The sequence below is a fragment of the Phoca vitulina genome, unplaced genomic scaffold (genome assembly GCF_004348235.1).
Source record: "Phoca vitulina isolate PV1807 unplaced genomic scaffold, GSC_HSeal_1.0 scaffold55, whole genome shotgun sequence".
Taxonomy (NCBI): domain Eukaryota; kingdom Metazoa; phylum Chordata; class Mammalia; order Carnivora; family Phocidae; genus Phoca; species Phoca vitulina.
In genome coordinates, this window is record NW_022589758.1 from 596517 (window position 1) to 614709 (window position 18193).

General features: G+C 48.3%; 1 protein-coding gene across 1 annotated transcript in view; it reads right to left on the minus strand.

Moving 5' to 3' along the window:
• The window catches only part of GPM6B (glycoprotein M6B), a 153746-nt gene extending 150303 nt beyond the window's left edge, over positions 1-3443 (minus strand). Inside the window, exon 1 of the mRNA XM_032389581.1 lies at positions 3295-3443. Coding sequence (XP_032245472.1) covers positions 3295-3298 — 4 coding nt within the window. The 5' untranslated portion in view covers positions 3299-3443. The remainder of the gene's footprint in view (positions 1-3294) is intronic.
• Between the last annotated feature and the right edge of the window lie 14750 nt (positions 3444-18193).

Below are 18193 nucleotides of genomic sequence, written 5' to 3' on the forward strand. Positions count from 1 at the left end.
TTCCTTGCCACAAAGTGGATGAAAACAATTAGTTATTTTGTGGTCTCTGGTCATTTCACACAGAATTTGCACTTAAAAGGATAGGCAACTAATGAATCAAAATGAGCGCTTCTCTCTGGATGCATGAGCCTTGTCAAAGCAGGGTGGATATTCCACAAATGCCTTTATCAGAGCTTATTACACTGAACCCGAGTAGTTGCTAAGGTCTTCAGGCCTGTGAATAAGGTAACAGAGTAACGATTCTGCGGGCGCCTGGCTGGCTCAGTCCCTAGAGCATGGAACTCTTGATCTCAGGGTCCGGAGTTTGAGCCCCACGTTGCGCACAGAGATTACTTAAAAAAACAATTCTGTTAGGCAACAGGAGTTCCCAACAGAGAAAACCAGAGTAAAACCAGGAAATGTGTGTGCACATGCACACGGGTGGACATTGGCCAAACGTGGAACCCTTCAGCCAGGGAAGTAATTCGTTTCGACGCGTTCACTTAGGTGATGTACTGCATACGAACAAAACATCAACATCTTCCCATTGGGCCAAACAACCAAAGTTACTGACTAGTCAAACACACTTCAAACATCAATTGGCTCGTTGCATTTACATGAACCGTCCAGAATAGGCAAATCCCTAGACACAGAAAGTAGATTAGCGGTTGCCAGGGGAGACGGGGGTGGGATGGGGAGTGACTTCCAAGGGGCACAGGGTTTCCTTTTAGGGTGATGACTCCGTCAGTGGTGGTGGCAGCACAACTCGGAATACACACAAAATCACGAACTCTGTATGCTCAAATGTGCAAATTGTGTGGTTTGTAAATTATAGCTCAACAAAGCCCTAAAAAACCCACAACTCCTTCAACAAGAACAGGTTTTAAGATACACTGAGAGATAAAACTGCATGCACCACTCCTGCTCAGTATTTTTTCAACTTAAAGATGTCGAATACCTTTCAATTTGAGTCCAAAGGGGCTTTTATTTCCATAAACCTCACTCATTTTACCAGTCAGTAAATGAACTAATACCGGGTTAAGGAAGTGACTTGCGTAAGAACCCAAGTCCCAACTCGCACCAATGGCGAGAATTTTCCCAACATTAAATCATTTCCATTAAAACATTCATAAGGGTATGCTGGGTAATTAAATACATCTGGAAAAATAAAACCAGTTCATGGCCTTGTGGTGTATTTACTAAGAATCTACCAAAGGAAATCACTATGTTTCCTTTTGGCATGAAGGGCCCTTTTTTTTTTTTAATGTAAAACCTAAAAACTGAAACCAAGGCTACTGCCAGAACAAGTGAGGTATGCACAAATTAACATAAATTGGCAACTGAAGTGTAGAACCAACAATTGTCCCAGACACAAAGTACTTCCTTGAGACCAGGCCTCTGGTTTGGGCATTTGCCTCATGAGAACTGCCATCTAACCTCCACACCCTATTTAAACACTAAAGCCTGCCCCCAATGAAGCCCAGGGTCCTGTGAAAGCCATCCTCAAGAAGGTTCCCCGGGTGGTAGCTGGATGCTCCATTTCGAACTAGTACAAATTCTAACACCTAGCGTTAATGAACCAGAAGTAACTTTATTTCAGGAAAACCAGTTAATGCTTCCCTCAGCACGGTACTTCTCTAACTTCAACATCTCTGCGCCAAGCATTGCCAAAATAGTTCCAGGCTCAGCAGCAGCCATCTGATTTTTGTGTATGAACCTCATTTAAAGGGAAGCATTAAAAAGGGGGGGAGCCTTGAGGGTCACCTGGCTGGCTCAGTTGGTGGAACAGGGGACTCTTGATCTCTGGGTTGTGAGTTCGAGCCCCACCTTGGGTGTAGAGATTACTTAAAAATATTTTTTAAAAAATAAGTCAAATAAAAGGGAACATTGAGTGATGGGACTACTCAGGTGGGGGCATTAAGAGAAATAGGAACCAGAGTTACAGGTCACTCAATTCTGCCCTTTCTAGAAGGATTTTATCCTAGCTCTCCCCTAACTTTTTGGTAAGAAATTTTCTTGTTGGATTCGGGAGCCTTGTTTCCTTCCATATTTTGACCACCTAGTCAATTAAAAAAGATTCAACTATACAATTCTTTGCTCTTCCCTTTAAATTCAAAATAATAAGCTCTCCCTACTGTCCCTGACCAAAATTACAATCGGCACAAAATTACACCCCCTCACTTACACACACACATACACACACACACTCTCGCGCGCGCTCTCTCTAGCGCTCGCTCGCTCGCTCTCTCGCTCGCTCTCAATAGCAGAGGGATGCAGACTGGGTAAGAGGCCACGGGTGGGGATGGGGGACGGGCAGGGATTCCCAAGCCCCGACCATTAACCCGCAATGGTTAAACCCACGGCGCTCCTCATTAGGAATGCTTCGGCGTGGCTCCTCGGTCTGTGGCTTTTGTGGCGCTTGTGGCCGCAGTCTGGCTGCAGAGAAGGATAACAGAGCAGGGAGAGAAGCCCTTTCCCAGTCACAGCCCTCAGACATTTCCCGGGGTGCGGCGGAATTAGGTCGTTTTCCACAGCATTCCCGAGGTTCCCTTCCGATGGAGTCCCCATTTAACGACATGCTGCTGACGGCAGCATTTCGGGGTGTTAGGAGGGGACGGAAAGAATCCCACAGCCGCCTAACATTCGCCCCGGGCCAGGTTGGAGATTTTCGGTCTCCAGAACTGGGCTTTCACCGTCACTAGTCGATCCCCCCAGCTGCACTCGAATCCGCTTGGCAAACCGTGTCCACCTGCGCCCAGGTCCGCATTTTGATAGTTGGAACGGGGGACAAAGAAAAGAGACTCACCCTCTGACCCATCCTGTCCCTCTCCCCTCCCCCCTTCCTGGTATCAAGGGTCATGGTTCCCAAATGAGCTCTCGGAAGACCCCAGCCTTGGGGAACCGGGCGTTTGCTTCGTGTTGGGTTGAAGGGCAAGAAGACCACGGCAGGGTGGGACAGGACCGGACTGGGAGCTGGGGCGACAGGAGAGCGTTCCGGGAAATGAGCAGGAGACTCCTCTCTACCAACCCTTAAAATAAAGCCGCCCGGGACGCCCCGTCTGCTTGCTCCGCACCCCCTCCCGGGACACCGGCTCTTGCCCTCCCGCGGGCCGCACGCCGGGGTTGGGGGGGGGGCGGCTGCCAGAGCGCAGCCGGGACGGGGACGCCCCCGCCGCAGGGCAGGGACGCGCACCTGGGCGTTCGGGACACCTGCGTCGCGCCCCTCCCACCTGCGGCCTCCGGGCGCGGAGGTGCCCCGGGAGCCCCACCTGAGCGGGGGCGGGGCGGGGGCGCGGGGCCGACGCGCTCGCTTACCCATGGCTGGAGACGGGCGGGAGGGGCGCGGGCTCCCCGGGGACGGGCAGGGCCGGTGGCACAAGTTTGCAGGTCTGGCGGGCACGTGCGCCGGCCGGGCTCCGGGCGGGCTGCGCTGCTGGGCTGGCGGCTGGCGGCTCGCTGCTGGCTCCGGGGCCGGGGTGGGAGCGCGGCGCGGCTCCGCCTGCACTGGGGGCCGGCCGCGCCGAGAGGGGCCCTGACGTCAGCGCCGGGGGCTTTGTGCGCCCGCAGCGAGGGCCCGACCCCGGCAGCGGGCGCGCCAGGGTGGCCGGCACTGCTTGCGGCTTCCTCTGGGACACTCCCCCCACCCCAAGCCGGCGCCGAGGGGCGCGGGAACTCGAGAAGCCGGGGGGTGGGGGGGCCTGGGGGGCGCGGATCCGCGTCCCAGAAACCAACTGTTACACAGCGGGAGGGGGCTTTGCGGTCCTAATCTTCACCCATTGTGCAGATGAAGAAACTGAGGCCCGGGACACCGAGCCAAGGACAGCCGGTGATCGGCAATTGCCCCCATCCACACTCCTGGATCCTTTTGTTCCTGTATGAGCTGCGGGTGATTATTTAATTCGGTGGGGCTCAGCCCTGGTTGCACATTAGAACCAGCTGGGGCGCTTTGAAAACCTGGTTGCATCTGGGCCTCTGCGGGGCGAGACCGAGGCCTCTGGCCGCAAAAGCTCCCCAGGTGATCCCGGTGTGCGTCCAAGGTGGCCGACACTGACTTGAGCTACTTGGCGGGTAACGATGATGGGGAGAGGCACCGGCGGCACCCTCCAGTCTGCGGTGGTGAGAGATTTAGTGGTGCCCTTAATCGGCCATCTTGATCCCCGGAAGGCCACACCTGTCAGGCTCTGGGGGACTTTGCAGATTCGCCCCGGTCGCCGCTTCTCGCTTCTCCCACCGCTCAGGCCTTGCACGGGAGCCTGGAAGTGAATTAATTAATGGTTTAACAGTGTCCGGGGCTTAAATTCCTTCTGTCTCCTTAGTGAGTAATTTTCCTGTCTGCAAAGGTGTTAGAAAAGCTCTGAGACCCTTAGCCATTTTTCTACAGCGGATACTTTTTGAGACATTTGTGAACCCGATATTCCCCCCACACACACACTCACAGTTTATGTTGTGCTTCGTCGTTTTGAAAATACATCGTATTTACTTGAACAAAGGGTCACATAAACCGCAACTGTCCATAGTACACTTTTTTTTTTAAAGATTTTATGTATTCATTTGACAGAGAGACAGTGAGAGAGGGAACACAAGCAGGGGGGAGTGGGAGAGGGAGAAGCAGGCTTCCCGCAGAGCAGGGAGCCCGGTGTGGGACTCGATCCCAGGACCCTGGGATCATGACCTGAGCCGAAGGCAGACGCTTAACGACTGAGCCACCCAGGCGTCCCTGTCGATAGTACACTTAAGGGACATTTAACCCCAAAGAGAGAACCTTTAGGATTGAGAAAGGGTGGAGGGAGCAAACATTTCATCTATTGAAATTTATTGGATTAGGAAAGATTTCGTCAAGGCAGAGCTCTAGAAAACCTAATATTTTGCATAAAAAGGCAGAGATCTGTGCCGAGCGGATCAAGGGTTCATTTTCACAATCCCAGGGGGAGGAGTTAGTCCTACCCAATCTTTACACACTAATAAAACAGGGAGCTCATAGGTCTAACTTTTTGTCCCCTTGTTACTGGAAAATCATCGCGTAGACGTAAGAATCCAACTGTAGATGACAATAACAGAGATGGCCTGCAAAGGCCCGAGACAAAGGCGGAAGTGAAGGAAGGCAAAAAGGAATTCATTCTAAGTCCTGGTTTAGAGAAGAACCTTGGGTTTCGTTGGTTCCTGCATCTTGGGAGACTCCTAGGAGACGGTGAAAGCAACAGAATGAGACTCGGGCATGACACTCTGAAATCATTTTGGCAAGCTATGACCTTACTCCACCACTCTGGGACCAAAAAGTCTAAGGTTTTGTGCACGGAGTTGAAAGTAAACCCTTTGGTCCACTTTCGGTCATTCCCTAGAAGTCTTAGATTTTTTTATTTTAACCAAAGAAAAGAAATACCAGCTGTCCAAATATTAGAGCGGGCCACAATGGGATGCTGTGATAAAAACCAAGTTATAGCAATTGTGTACACAATGTCCAAGGAAAGCCACATTTTAATAGAAATTTTTACTCGCTTTGGAAATGTCACAGACTTATTTCAACAAGTAATTGTCCCTAATACCCTTACGAAGAAGAAGAAAAAAACAAAAAAAAACAAAAACCCAGCAGTTGGGAAATTAGCAAGGCTACCACAGACAGGGTACAAAAGATGGCTAATAAGCATATTTGATTATTACTCAAATGCTATTTTAAAATAATAAACCAGGGGTGCCTGGGTGGCTCAGTTGGTTAAGCGACTGCCTTCGGCTCAGGTCATGATCCTGGAGTCCCAGGATCGAGCCCCGCATCAGGCTCCCTGCTCAGCGGGGAGTCTGCTTCTCCCTCTGACCCTCCTCCCTCTCATGCTCTCTGTCTCTCATTCTCTCTCTCAAATAAATAAATAAAATTAAAAAAATAAAATAAAATAAAATAAAATAATAAACCAATTTTCTCAAGTAACTAAAACCTTTAAAAAAATAAAGCAGGATTTGGGGCGCCTGGCTGGCTCAGTCGGTAGAGCACGTGACTCTTGATCTCGGGGGTTATACGTTCAAGCCTCCCGTTGGGTGTAGAGATGACTTAAAAATAAGATCTTTAAAAAAATTTTTTAAAAACAAGACTACTTTGCAGGTGGGCAAGTAAATTGGTAGAGCCTTTCTGGAAAGCTATTTGGCAGTATCTATCAACAGACAAAAATATTCATCGCCTCTGACCTAATAATCCCGCTCCTGGGACTTTCTCTTACGTAAATAATGACTGTTTCAGTCAAAATTAATGTAAAGAGATGTTTATCTCAGAGCAAGATGTGAGAGGGAACATAAACCAAGAAAGGAAGCAACACCTATTCAATAAAAGGGGAGTAGTTACATAAATTATTGTTGATCTAGTTTCGTGGCTCTCAGCCATGGATGATTTCCCTCCCTCAGGAGACATTTGGCAATCCCTGGAGACAGTTTTAGTGGTCACATCTGGGGAGGGCGTGCTACTGGCTTCTGGTTGCTGGAGGTCAGGGATGCTGCTGAACATCATGCAATGCCGAGGACAACCTCCGCCACAATAAAGAACCATCCAGCCCCAAACGTCAACAGTGCTGAGGTTGAGAAGCCCTGCTCTGTATGATCACGCATCACACAGCCTTGTTTGCAAAGAATTATGTGGGGAAAAGCTCGGATATTTTGTTGTTGTTGTTTTTTTTTTTAAGCAGAATAAAAAGCTACATGTACAATATAATCCTAGTCATGCTCATATGTACATATATGTATCTTAGAAGACTGAAAGAAAATGCACTCTTAGACGGGGCGCCTGGGTGGCTCGGTTGGTTGAGCGACCGACTGGGTTTCAGCACAGGTCGTGATTTCATGAGTCATGGGGTTGAGCCCTGCGCTGGGCTCCAAGCTCAGTGGAGCCTGCTTGATGATTCTCTCCCTCTGCCCCTTCTCTCTCTCTCTCTCTCTCTCTCTCTCTTTCAAAAATAAATAAATAGGGGCACCTGGGTGGCTCAGTCAGTTAAGCATCTGCCTTCAGCTCAGGTCATGATCCCAGAGTCCTGTGTTCCCTCTCTCACTGTCTCTCTGTCAAATAAATAAATAAAATCTTTTAAAAATATAAGGATTTTATTTATTCATTTGAGACAGAGAGAGTGAGCATGAGCAGGGGGAGGGGCAGGGGGAGAGGCAGGCTCCCCACTCAGCAGGGAGCCCGATGCGGGGCTCCATCCCAGGACCCCGGGACCATGACCTGAACCGAAGGCAGACGCTTAACGACTGAGCCACCCAGGCGCCCCATCAGGCCCAATTTCTACACTGTACCTCCTTCTCGCCTGTTCCTCAGAAAGGTGGCTGCTTTCTCGAACCAGTGGGAAGTCCATGAGTTGGTCTTCAACTTTACAGTCACCTTACGGACAAAACAAAACACTGAGCTCTGTTTGCAGAACTAAATGAAAACGTTAGCAAACCTTGACACGTTTGACTACACCAACAAATGACAGCCGACACAAAGTGGAACGTGAAAGAATATGAATGAAAGAACAACACCACGAATGCTCCCAGCTGCTCCAGCGGGGGTCAGAAGATACTGTCAAAGTTTGATGGAAAAAGAAATAAAGCTTTGAGAGGAGGGATGATGTAAGGGACATAAATCCTCATCTTTCATGTCAAGGAGCCAGTAGATATTATCTGAAGTTGGTGAGGAGAGAATTAAGCATATTACCAAGACTAGAGCCACTGTTGCGACCTTATCAGATCTAATGTCATTTATAAACAAACATTTAGGATGCCCCTTTGGCTCTCCACAAATGAAATCCAAATTAAAGAACAGATCAGTATAACTACTAAGATGCCAACCGACTGAGATGGGTTCCACTGGGCATTTGAATTCCAAGAGTGGCCTTGCCTTCAGTGTCGTGATGTCACCAAAATGGTGAACAACTTGGTAAAGTTCCAAGCAAACCAAAGTGCAGTCTTCCCTCAATTTCTACAGTAATTGCACTCCTGAAAAAAAAAAAAAAATCCACATTGCTTAAAACCACCGCAAAATATCCTGTGTGAATTTATATGTAAGATGGACTTATTTTTTTAGGTGCCAGGCCCTAGAAGCAGATTTTTCATCTACACAAATGTCCAGAAGACATTAAAAAATTGGTCAAGAAATGGGGACGTGTCTTCATTGTGCGAGACTCTCCTGTGCACTGCAGGGGGCCCGTCACCCCGTCCTGGGCCCACTAAATGCAACGGCGCCCCCTCCCCCTCCCGGTGAAAACCCAAACTGCCCATGCCAGTAGCCAAAATGCCTCACCTCCGGGAGTCTGCATTTTGAAAGTACTTCCAGAGAAACGCAAGCAAGGAATAGTTAGAAGAGATTGCCTCCAGTTGGGAGAGGAGGTCTAGGAGACTTTTTCATCAAGCATTACTATTCTACGTAATTGTTTTCACATGTATGTGCTATGACAGCTGTATGTATTTATAAACCACCCGTGCCTGTCGGGTGGTTAGCTCTATGCCTTCTGGGCTCCTGAGACCTTATTTCCAGGCATATCCCATCTGTAAAATGGGCACAATCACAGTCCCCACCTCATATAGTTGTCGTAGGAAACTGGGTCTGGAGATGTGAGGTCACGTGGCCCAGGTCGCAGCCCCGAGCACATGGCAAATCCGGATTTAGCTTTGAGCCCAGCGCTATCCAAATCCAAGCTCTGTCCACTCCACCACGGCACCAGCCATAGAAAGTGTTTCCGGATCATAAGATTGCGGGTCTGGGCACCAGGAACAAGGGCAAACCCCAGGGCCCAGTCCTGGGGCCTCTTCCAGCGTCCGTCTCCAGTTCAGCTGTGGCTTCGAGAAGGAGAAATGGCCACATCCTGCCGTGGGGGGGTCCCAGGGTGGCGGGCTGCCTGTGAGGAGGACACAGGTAAGAGAGAGCCCTGACTCGGCAGCATCCCAGGGGGCCCGGGATTAGAAAGCTGGCTGAAAGCCCATCCTGCCTTGAAAACACAGCTCATTTCTTGCTGCCTTTTTGTGAGGCAGAGCAATCAGCAAGTGATTTTCCCTTGGTTTGTACTGAGCATTTCAATCCATAAGTCTGGGTTCTGTCCACCTCTAATGCTCGTGTCTTGCCCGGGACACTCTGCTTTCGGACTGTGGCTGAGTTAGCCACGTCGGGGAATCTAGATCAGAGCTCACAGCGGGCCACGGGAACTCACAAGAATACCAAAGAATATAGCTTATCTGACGGTGTGTCCTTGGTTTTGCAGATGAGATTTAAAATGGAACCATGTGCAGAGCTCAAAATTATTTAATTAGCCCTTATTTTTCATTTGCTAACAATGATTTCTCTTACTCCCCCCCTACACTTTCCACCTGCCTGGTAACAGTGAATTTGGTAGCCTCTTAGAAAAAAATAGTGTTACTTTACTATGGGCTAGATTTTTCCTCTCTCCCCTCCCAAGTGATACTTCAAAATGTTTCACAGAATCTCTGAGTTAAAGGGAATTTTGTAACTCAGTCTGACTAACCCTCCACATTCAGGAATCCCTCCTGTCCTGCCTGTGGCTGTCCGCCATTCAGGTATATTTGACTACCTCTCAGGACAGGGAGCTCACTACTGTCATTTCTCAACAAATGTTATTAAAACGTTTTCCATCCCAAACTACTGTGTGCTTCCCAACCTCCACTGCCAATCCCTGAGGGAGGCTCCTTTTATTCCAAGCTAGGTCAAGCTCCTTTGGCCTTCATTCTGAAAGTGTTCAAATTCTCCCAGCCTCCTGGTTGTTCTATTGCTGACATTCTCTCATTTTGCAAAGTTCTTCAAGTAGGGGGCTCTGATTAAGATGTAAATCTCCAGCTGGTTAGGTTGGAACTCTTTCCTCCCTTGAGTTGGAAGCACTCTAATAAGTATTTTTTGGTTTGTTTTTATTGAGGTAGAATACATACAACATAAAATTAACCGTTTTAAAATGTAGAATTCAGTGACATTTAGTACATTGGCAGCATGGGGCAAGCATCAACCCTGTTTAGTTCCCAAACATTGTCACCAGCCCAAGGGCAGCTAGCACGTTAAGGAGCCTCTCCCCATTTCCCCTCCCCCAGCCCCCGCAACCACTCAGCTACTTTCCGTCTCTATGGATTTACCTATTCTGGACGTTTCGTTATAAATGGAATCATACAATAGGTGACCTTTGTGTCTTGGCTTCTTTTGCTTAAGCATAATGTTGTAGCATGTACCAGCACTTTGTTCCCTTTTTCTAAGGAATATTCCATTGTGTGGCTAGACTACAATTTGTTTATCCATTCATCCATGGGACATTTGAGTTGTTTCCACCTTTTGGCTACTGTGAATTATACTTCTATGAACATTGGTGTAAAAGTATCTGTCCTAGTCCTTGCTTTAATCCTCTTGGGTATATACACCTAGTGGAATTGCTGCGTCATGTGGCAAGTCTCTGTTTAACTTTCTGAAGAGTGTCTTCCACAGAGACTGCACCATCTTACATTTCCTACATCCGCATCTGAGGGTTCCAATTTCGCCACATTCTCGCCAATACTTATTGTCCTAGTGGGTGTGGGGTAATCTATTTTGTTTTTTAAGTAGGCTCCACACCCAGTGCAGAGCCCAATGTGGGGATCGAACCCAAGACCCCGAGATCAAGACCTGAGCTGAGATCAAGAGTCGGATGCTCAACCGACTGAGCCACCCAGGTGCCCCGTAATCTTTTTTTTTTTTTAAAGATTTTTTTATTTATTTGAGAGAGAAAGAGCACAAGCGGGGACAAGGACAGAGGGAGAAGGAGAAGCAGACTCCCCACTGAGTGCAGAGCCCCACACGGGCTGGAGGGATCATGACCTGAGCCGAAGTCAGACGCTTAACCGACTGAGCCACCCAGGCGCCCCCGCCATTAATCTATTTTTTTAAGACCCCCTTGCCATGGCCTCCGAGGCACTGCCTAGACCCTCCTTAACCTCCCCTTGCCTGTCCCCATTCTCCATGCTCCTGCCTTGCTGCTCTCACAGGCCCTCCCTCCCAGTGCAGGGCCTTTGCACATGCCTCTTTGCCTGGCTAGAGCCCACACGTCCTTTGGCCCCAAACCGGAGCATCATTTCCCCAGGGAAGCCCTCTCTGGCCTCCCTACTAAGTCGAATACCCCAACTGACAGTCTCATGGCACCAACTACCTCCCCTTCCCAGGACCTGCCACAGTTGGAATTTTACTTTGGATTACATGAATAGATAATGTATGTTTTTCTCCTCCATTGAGCCATAACTATAGTGGGAGTAGATTAAAATGCGCTGATGAAGGAAGAGCTGATATTTGAGGAATCTTGTGAGATTCTGAACTTGGGCCTAACTAAAATCTGGATGTCTTTTGAACATAAAGTTTTTCAATTCATGTCTCACCTCCTCCTTCCCAGGACTCTAGTCCTACGATACTAGTCTGTTTCTCCTGCATCATCATTCTGCCGAAACTGCTCTTTTGGGGACACAAATGATCACCACGTGGCAAGATGGGACTCTTGCAGTGGAAGAAACATGTTCTAGAAACATGTTCTTATCTCAGCTTCTATGAAGCCACACATTTCTGGTTTTCCTTTCACTTCACTGGAAGCAACTTCTGAGTCTTCTCGGCTACTACTTAAAATTATCTTGTCGTGACTGTTTCTTTCTCGTTGTCAGCTTCACCCCTAGATTGGATGCTCCAGGTGGGCAGGAACCTTGTTTATCTTCATTGCTGTAACCTCCATGCCCAGAATGTATCAGATGCTCATGTTTTTACTAAATAAATGAGTATCTCCATTTGAGCTCACATAATTTTGACTCTAAGACTCTTTACAATTCTTGTTTGTATACCAAGTATCATGACGTCTTATAAGTAGCATTCTGAGCTTTGATTCTTCTACCTAAAATACTAGCTACCCCTCCTACTTTTGGTGAACACGCCTTCTGAATTTTCATTCATCTTGTGGATAAAAATATTGATTCTGACAATCTCTCTTCCTTCTGGTTGACCTCAACGTATTGATCAGCATTTTTCGAGCATGATTGTTTTCAGTCAGCTAGGTAATCCGTGATTGTGTTGACACCCAGCACACATTTCTCTATGTTGTCCACCAGGAAATAACAACTTTTGTTGTGGAAAAAGGCCATTGTCTGTTTACCACACACAGAGTTCTAGGTGGATTCAGCTGTTCAGCTGGGACAGGCACCTGTTAACTGGGTGATTTCCAAAATGCACTGTGAGCAAGGTCCATTTAAAACTCCGAATGAGGAATAGATGTAACAATTATACAGCCCCTGCATATCTCCATGCCCAGAAACTGCCTCATGGAGAAGGAACCAGTCCTCGTACCAGATTGAAACCAAGGTCAAGGAGCACTCCCAGTGCCCCAGTTTCTGCTGCTATAACGAGGCCATGTGATATGGTTTCAGGACCCTCCTTCCCTCCTTGCCCGTAAACGGCTATCCCTCTGCTTCAACTCTTCCAGAAGTCCAGAGAAGATATTGAGCACATCCCTGTTCTCCCATCTAGAAACTATCCAGGGAAGCAATGGAGTTGGAGGGGCGTGTGGGGAGGGGCAGGGAGGGCAGGGGACTGCTATACCTTAATATATGCTGTTCCCTATGATCATCTCTTTCCTTTAAAAATGCTCAGAGGGATGGGCGCCTGGGTGGCTCAGTTGGTTAAGCGACTGCCTTCGGCTCAGGTCATGATCCTGGAGTCCCGGGATCGAGTCCCGCATCAGGCTCCCTGCTCAGCAGGGAGTCTGCTTCTCCCTCTCCCGCTCCCCTCTCTTGTGCTCTCTCTCTCTCTCACTCTCTCTCTCGAATAAATAAATAAAATCTTTAAAAAAAAAATGCTCAGAGGGGCGCCTGGGTGGCTCAGTCGTTGGGCGTCTGCCTTTGGCTCAGGTCATGATCCCAGGGTCCTGGGATCGAGTCCCACATCAGACTCCCTGCTCGGCGAGAAGCCTGCTTCTCCCTCTCCCACTCCCCCTGCTTGTAGTCCCTCTCTCACTATGTCTCTCTCTATCAAATAAATAAAATCTTAAAAAAAAATAAAAATGCAAAAAAAAAAAAAAATGCTCAGAGATCCTCCTTGTCACTCACCTTACATCTGTAGACGCAGCTACATACTGAATATTTTCCCCAGTGGACTAATGAAATAGAGGTAGGCAGGGTTAGCATTCTCAAACTTTGGCAGAAGAGATCATTCAGACCAGGAGTGGCGTAGTGCCGGAGCGTGGTTGTGAGACCCATGGATGATTAGAACTAGAACTTGTTGACTGGTGCCCCAGTGACTCCTTGTCAATTTCCCTTCCCACCTGCCTGATTATCAGCATCCGGTTAGAAGTGTGTTGCTCTCACAAGGCCACCTGCTGTTTTTTTATTTTTTTATTTTTGGCCAAGTGACCTAAGTCCTTTGAACCTGTTTCCTTCTGTTTGAGAGGCAGAGAAGAATACTACTGGCCCGTGTTACCTCGTGAGATTCTGAGGAGGCTCTTAAGAGTATTTGAAGACACGTGGTTTAAGGGAAAGCCCTGCCTTCAGGCTTACTCTTTTTGTTGTTATTGCCAGGATCTGTCAAACCGAGGTCTCTTTCTCTCTCCTTCCCTTTATTTAAGATGGAGACTCCTGCTTCAGTCCAGTTTCCTGGTGTATCTTGACATGATACGAAGGGTCTGTGATCGTATCCACAAAGCCCTAGCTCAAGTCCAGGGATGGAAAGTGACAGGCTTGAAATCCCCGACTGACGGTAAAGGAAGAGTAGGAGGTGTTCATTCCCAGCTTACCTGGAGACACACTAAGGACCAGCTGGACTCTTCTCCCTGTGCTCCTCTGTGTCCTCAGTCCCTCACTGATGTTTGTTGAATGAATGAATGAATGAATGAATGAATATAAAGAGCAGACAGACTTGGGATCAAACCTCAGCTTGAGCCCTTACTAGCTGAGCCTCAGTTTCCCACTCCACAAACTGAAGACAACAGACTCCTTACAGGGTTGGTAAGAAGATTTAAATAATAGCTACTCAGTATTTTTCTCTTTCCCACGTTAAATTTACCCTCAGTGCCCCTTTCATAATGGTTATCTGCTTTACCTTTTATTCTTTTCAATTTTTGCTCCCTTTTAAAGGCAGAAGCAGACTAGGAAGTGGATAGTTCTGCCTTCTCCCTGTCATCCCCTGTGCCCCAAACCTTACTTCTATCCAGTCTTTGTCCCTCCTTTGTCTGGTCATGAATTAGAAAATATCCTTTGTACTTTGTGGGTCACAAATAAAAGCACAACACACACAAGGATAAAATACTGGCAAATCAGCCCACCTACACAGTGTCCTTTTTTTCCATAAGGCAATCAAAAACCATAATTCTAATTCTAAGAAATGGCACTTTTGATTTCTTAGAATGCAATTGAATTTGAGATAAAGAATCAAAATCCTTCAAGAGAATTACATTGAAGTCGCCTTCTATCTCCAAACAGGTCATGTTTTGGGAGCAATTTCCCAATATGGAAAATGAATAATGATTGCTTTAGAATAATCATAATTATATCCCCAAAAGGGAATTTTATCTCCATTAATTTTTTTCTTTGTACTGTCGAATGACTGATTCTGAAGCAATTATAAAGCCCTGCATTATTTTTCACCGCTGAATAGCACGCCCATTACCCTTCACAGTTCCCTGTTTCCCTGCCATGTAGGCATTTGAAAACAGTGCTTTCGTGATTTAAACTTAATCAAGCAAAGTGCCATTTGGGAAGCTGATTTGTCAATTGACCTTTGAGTGTGTGTCTTTGTACCACAGCGCAGGGCCCGGAAAAAACACGTGGGCGTGCGACCGTGGAGGTACGGTTAATCCTCTCCGGGTTTGGTTTCCACTTTCCTGCGGAGTTCTGTGTGGGTGGTGGGAGCAGATTGGCCATCATAAAAAGCCAGGCTCCTTTTCTCTGTGGAGCAGAGGCCCCCTCCGCAGCAGCTGTGCGTGGGGTGGGGGGGGGGTCCTTTCGCCTGCTCTGGGTATGACTGGGCATCTTGGGTCCATCTTCAGGGCCGGGTGCCCCCCCACCTCTTCCCGACGCCTGTTGCATTGTGTCACGCCTCTCCATGGGCCCACTTCAGCCTGGCTGCCTCCTCGGACAACTGTCACATCCTAGTAAGAAGGGCAAGTGGTGATGGGGTGCCCGTCGGGGGGGGGCACTCTGTCTGCCCCAGCAAAACACGGGCAGCGGAGAGGTGTGACCCAGTGATTTGCCCGAAGAATGGGCTTTGAAGTCAAGCGGACTGGGTTCAACTCCGGCCCTGGCTTCATAGAAGCTGTGGGGCCCGAATCTGTTTGAGCAGCCTTCCTCCCCTTGCAGAATGGGAGAGGAATCACGCCTGTCTTATTGATTGATTTTTTTTTTAAGTCGTCTCCGCGCCCAACGTGGGGCCTGAACTCAGACCCCAAGATCGAGAGTGAGCCCCTGTTAAAAGAATTGTTCTGAACAGTCCATGAGTTAATACACTTAAAGAGCATCGTGCAGGGCCTCGCTTTCCAAAAGAGCTCGGTCATCGGGCACGAGAGTTACCCTGCCGGCAGGATGGCCCTGGGAGGACCCGGTGTGGCCGACCATCTTCATCTTCACTCCTTGTGCTTGGCTTCTTTAGAAGGCACTGTTGAGTGATTCCTTGTAGTTTGTGTGTGGCCCAGAAACACCTTCCAACTGGACAGTGGCTCCCAAGCTGCCGCTGTGCAGAGCGGCTTGGCCCCGCTCTCCCGTCCGCATCCCTGCCCAGTCTTGGTGCGGCCGCCTGGACTTGTCTCCCCTGCTGCTCCCGCATCTTCCTCATGATCACGGACTGTTCTCAATCTGGCTCTTCCTGATCTCCTTCTTCTTATTCCTCTGCCTCCTCAATGTGTTTGGGGTGGGGGGTTGCTTCCATTTCCTTCTCGGATTCCCAGCAGCCCCAGGCCGACAGCGCACATCGTGTGGCAGGTTTTCCCCTCTTAGGCCATTCTCCACGCCGGCCCGGCTGCCGAGAGCGCCAGGGCATCCTTCCCAGGCTTTTCCCAGGCCCAGGGCCAGGAGGGAGCATTTCTCTGGGTGGACTCTTCCCAGCCTTTCTGCTGCCTGAGGCTGAGCGATGTCGTGTGCCTGCTGGTCCCAAGGAGCAGCAGTAGGTGCTCTCTGCGCGTCTCCCTGGTGGCCCCACCCCCTGTTTCATGGTCACTCAAGCCCAGCGAGTGAGCCCTCTGTGCGATGAGCTGATGAATGCCTTGGTGGGAGAGGGTCTCAGAGCCTCTCTCTGCCCCTGGCCTGCCCGACAAGGAGCTCCTGCTCTGGGAGCCTCTCAGGTTGTTTGTGTCTCTGAGTGTGACCGGAAGCCATTTGGTACAATCAGCTAGGGACGGTCGTAAAAAGACGGGCTCTTGACCTCTTGAATCAGAAGTTAATCTGTGAGGGAATACGGATTGTAATGAGTTTTTTGGGCCACTGCTACTCCGAGTGTGGACCTGTACCTGCAGGACCAGCCTCACTTGGGAGCTTGCTAGAAATGCGAATCCACAGCCTCATCCCACCTCCTGAATCAGCTGCTCTGGAGGAACCGCCCCCCCCCCCCCCCCCAGGCTCTGGATTAAAGCAGTGTGGTAGTTTCTTCTTGCTACTGTGACAAATTACCACCAGCTTAGTGGCTTAAGACAACACAAATGTGTTCTCCTACAGTTCTGGAGTCCAAAAGTCTGAAATCAGTTTCGTTGAGATAAAGTCAAGGAGTCAGCAGGGCTGTGTTCCTTCTAGAGGCTCCAGGAGAGGATCCGTTTCTTAGCCCGTTTCAACTTTTCATGGCTGCTTGTATATTTCTGGGCTTGGGGCTCATTCCTCCATCTTCCAAGCGTGTCTCCGCTTCTGACCCTGTATCTCCTTCTCTGACTCTGACTCTCCTGCCTCCCTCTTAGAAGGATGTTTGTGATGACACTGAACCCACCAGGATAATCTCCCATCTCAAGATCCTTGACCTAATCACATCTGCAGAGTCCTTTTTGCCATATAAGGTACCATTCACATGGTTCCTGGGATTAGACATGGACATGTTTGGAAGGGGGACATTCTTCAGCCTTCCACAGGCAGTATCCAAAAGGGTCCTCGTCAATATGTAACTGTGTTACCCGAAAGCCAATGGACCAGTGTTTATCGAGGGTCTGAACTGTGCCCATCCTATTAATGTCTGCCGTTCCAAAGTTCAAAGGTAAGTGAGAGGAATCCCTGAGAGTCCCTCGGAATGAGTGCTTGGGTGTTCTAAGCACTTCACAGAGATTGTCTTGATGATTCCTCAGGACAATCTTGTGAGCAGTAAGGGTGGTTAGATCATCCCCAGACCTGCTGACTCAACTCATATTTTAACAAGAACTACTACTTCAGACAACCAGCGAATACAAGCAGTGCTACATTGTCTTAATTCTTTTCTATAACGAAAAAGCACCACCTTAATTCTTATGATGGTTAAAATGTGTTAAATTATTCTATCCTAAAAGTAATGAAGCTCGGGATGCCTGGGTGGCTCAGTCGGTGAAGCGTCTGCCTTCGGCTCAGGTCATGATCTCAGGGTCCTGGGATCGAGTCCCGCATCGGGCTCCCTGTTCAGCGGGAAGCCTGCTTCTCCCTCTGCCTGCCCCTCCCCCTGCTCATGCTCTCTGTCTCTCTAACAAATAAATAAAATCTTTTAAAAAAAGTAATAAAGCTCATTATAGAAAAATGCTGAAAAGAAATGAAAAATACCACCTGCCCTCTCAACACCCTAACGTAAGCACTATTTTTATATGCGTACATTTCCACATATCTACATTGTGCACCCACATCACGCTCTTCATTCTGTTAGAAGGCTTTTTCACTGAACCTGGTCTAAACGTACTTGTACTGCCGTTATGTCAACGGCTTTATGATAGTGGAATGGTTTATTTCACCATCCTCCAATTTGGGGCAATTTTTCCCTAATCTAAGCAATTTTGTGATAAACATCTTTGTGCACATAGCAGTTGGTCTCCATTGAAGATTATGTCTTTAGAATTGGATTTCCAAGAGTGGAATTACTGAGTCCTTGGTAATAAAAACTCAAAAAAGCACATTTTAAGATATCAGTGGCATACTGTTTGATTGTGTGTGTGTTTTTGTGTAAGCTGGGAACTTGTTTTGGTGTTTTTTTTTTTTTTTAAGATTTTATTTATTTATTTGACAGAGAGAGACACAGCGAGAGAGGGAAACAAGCAGGGGGAGTGGGAGAGGGAGAAGCAGG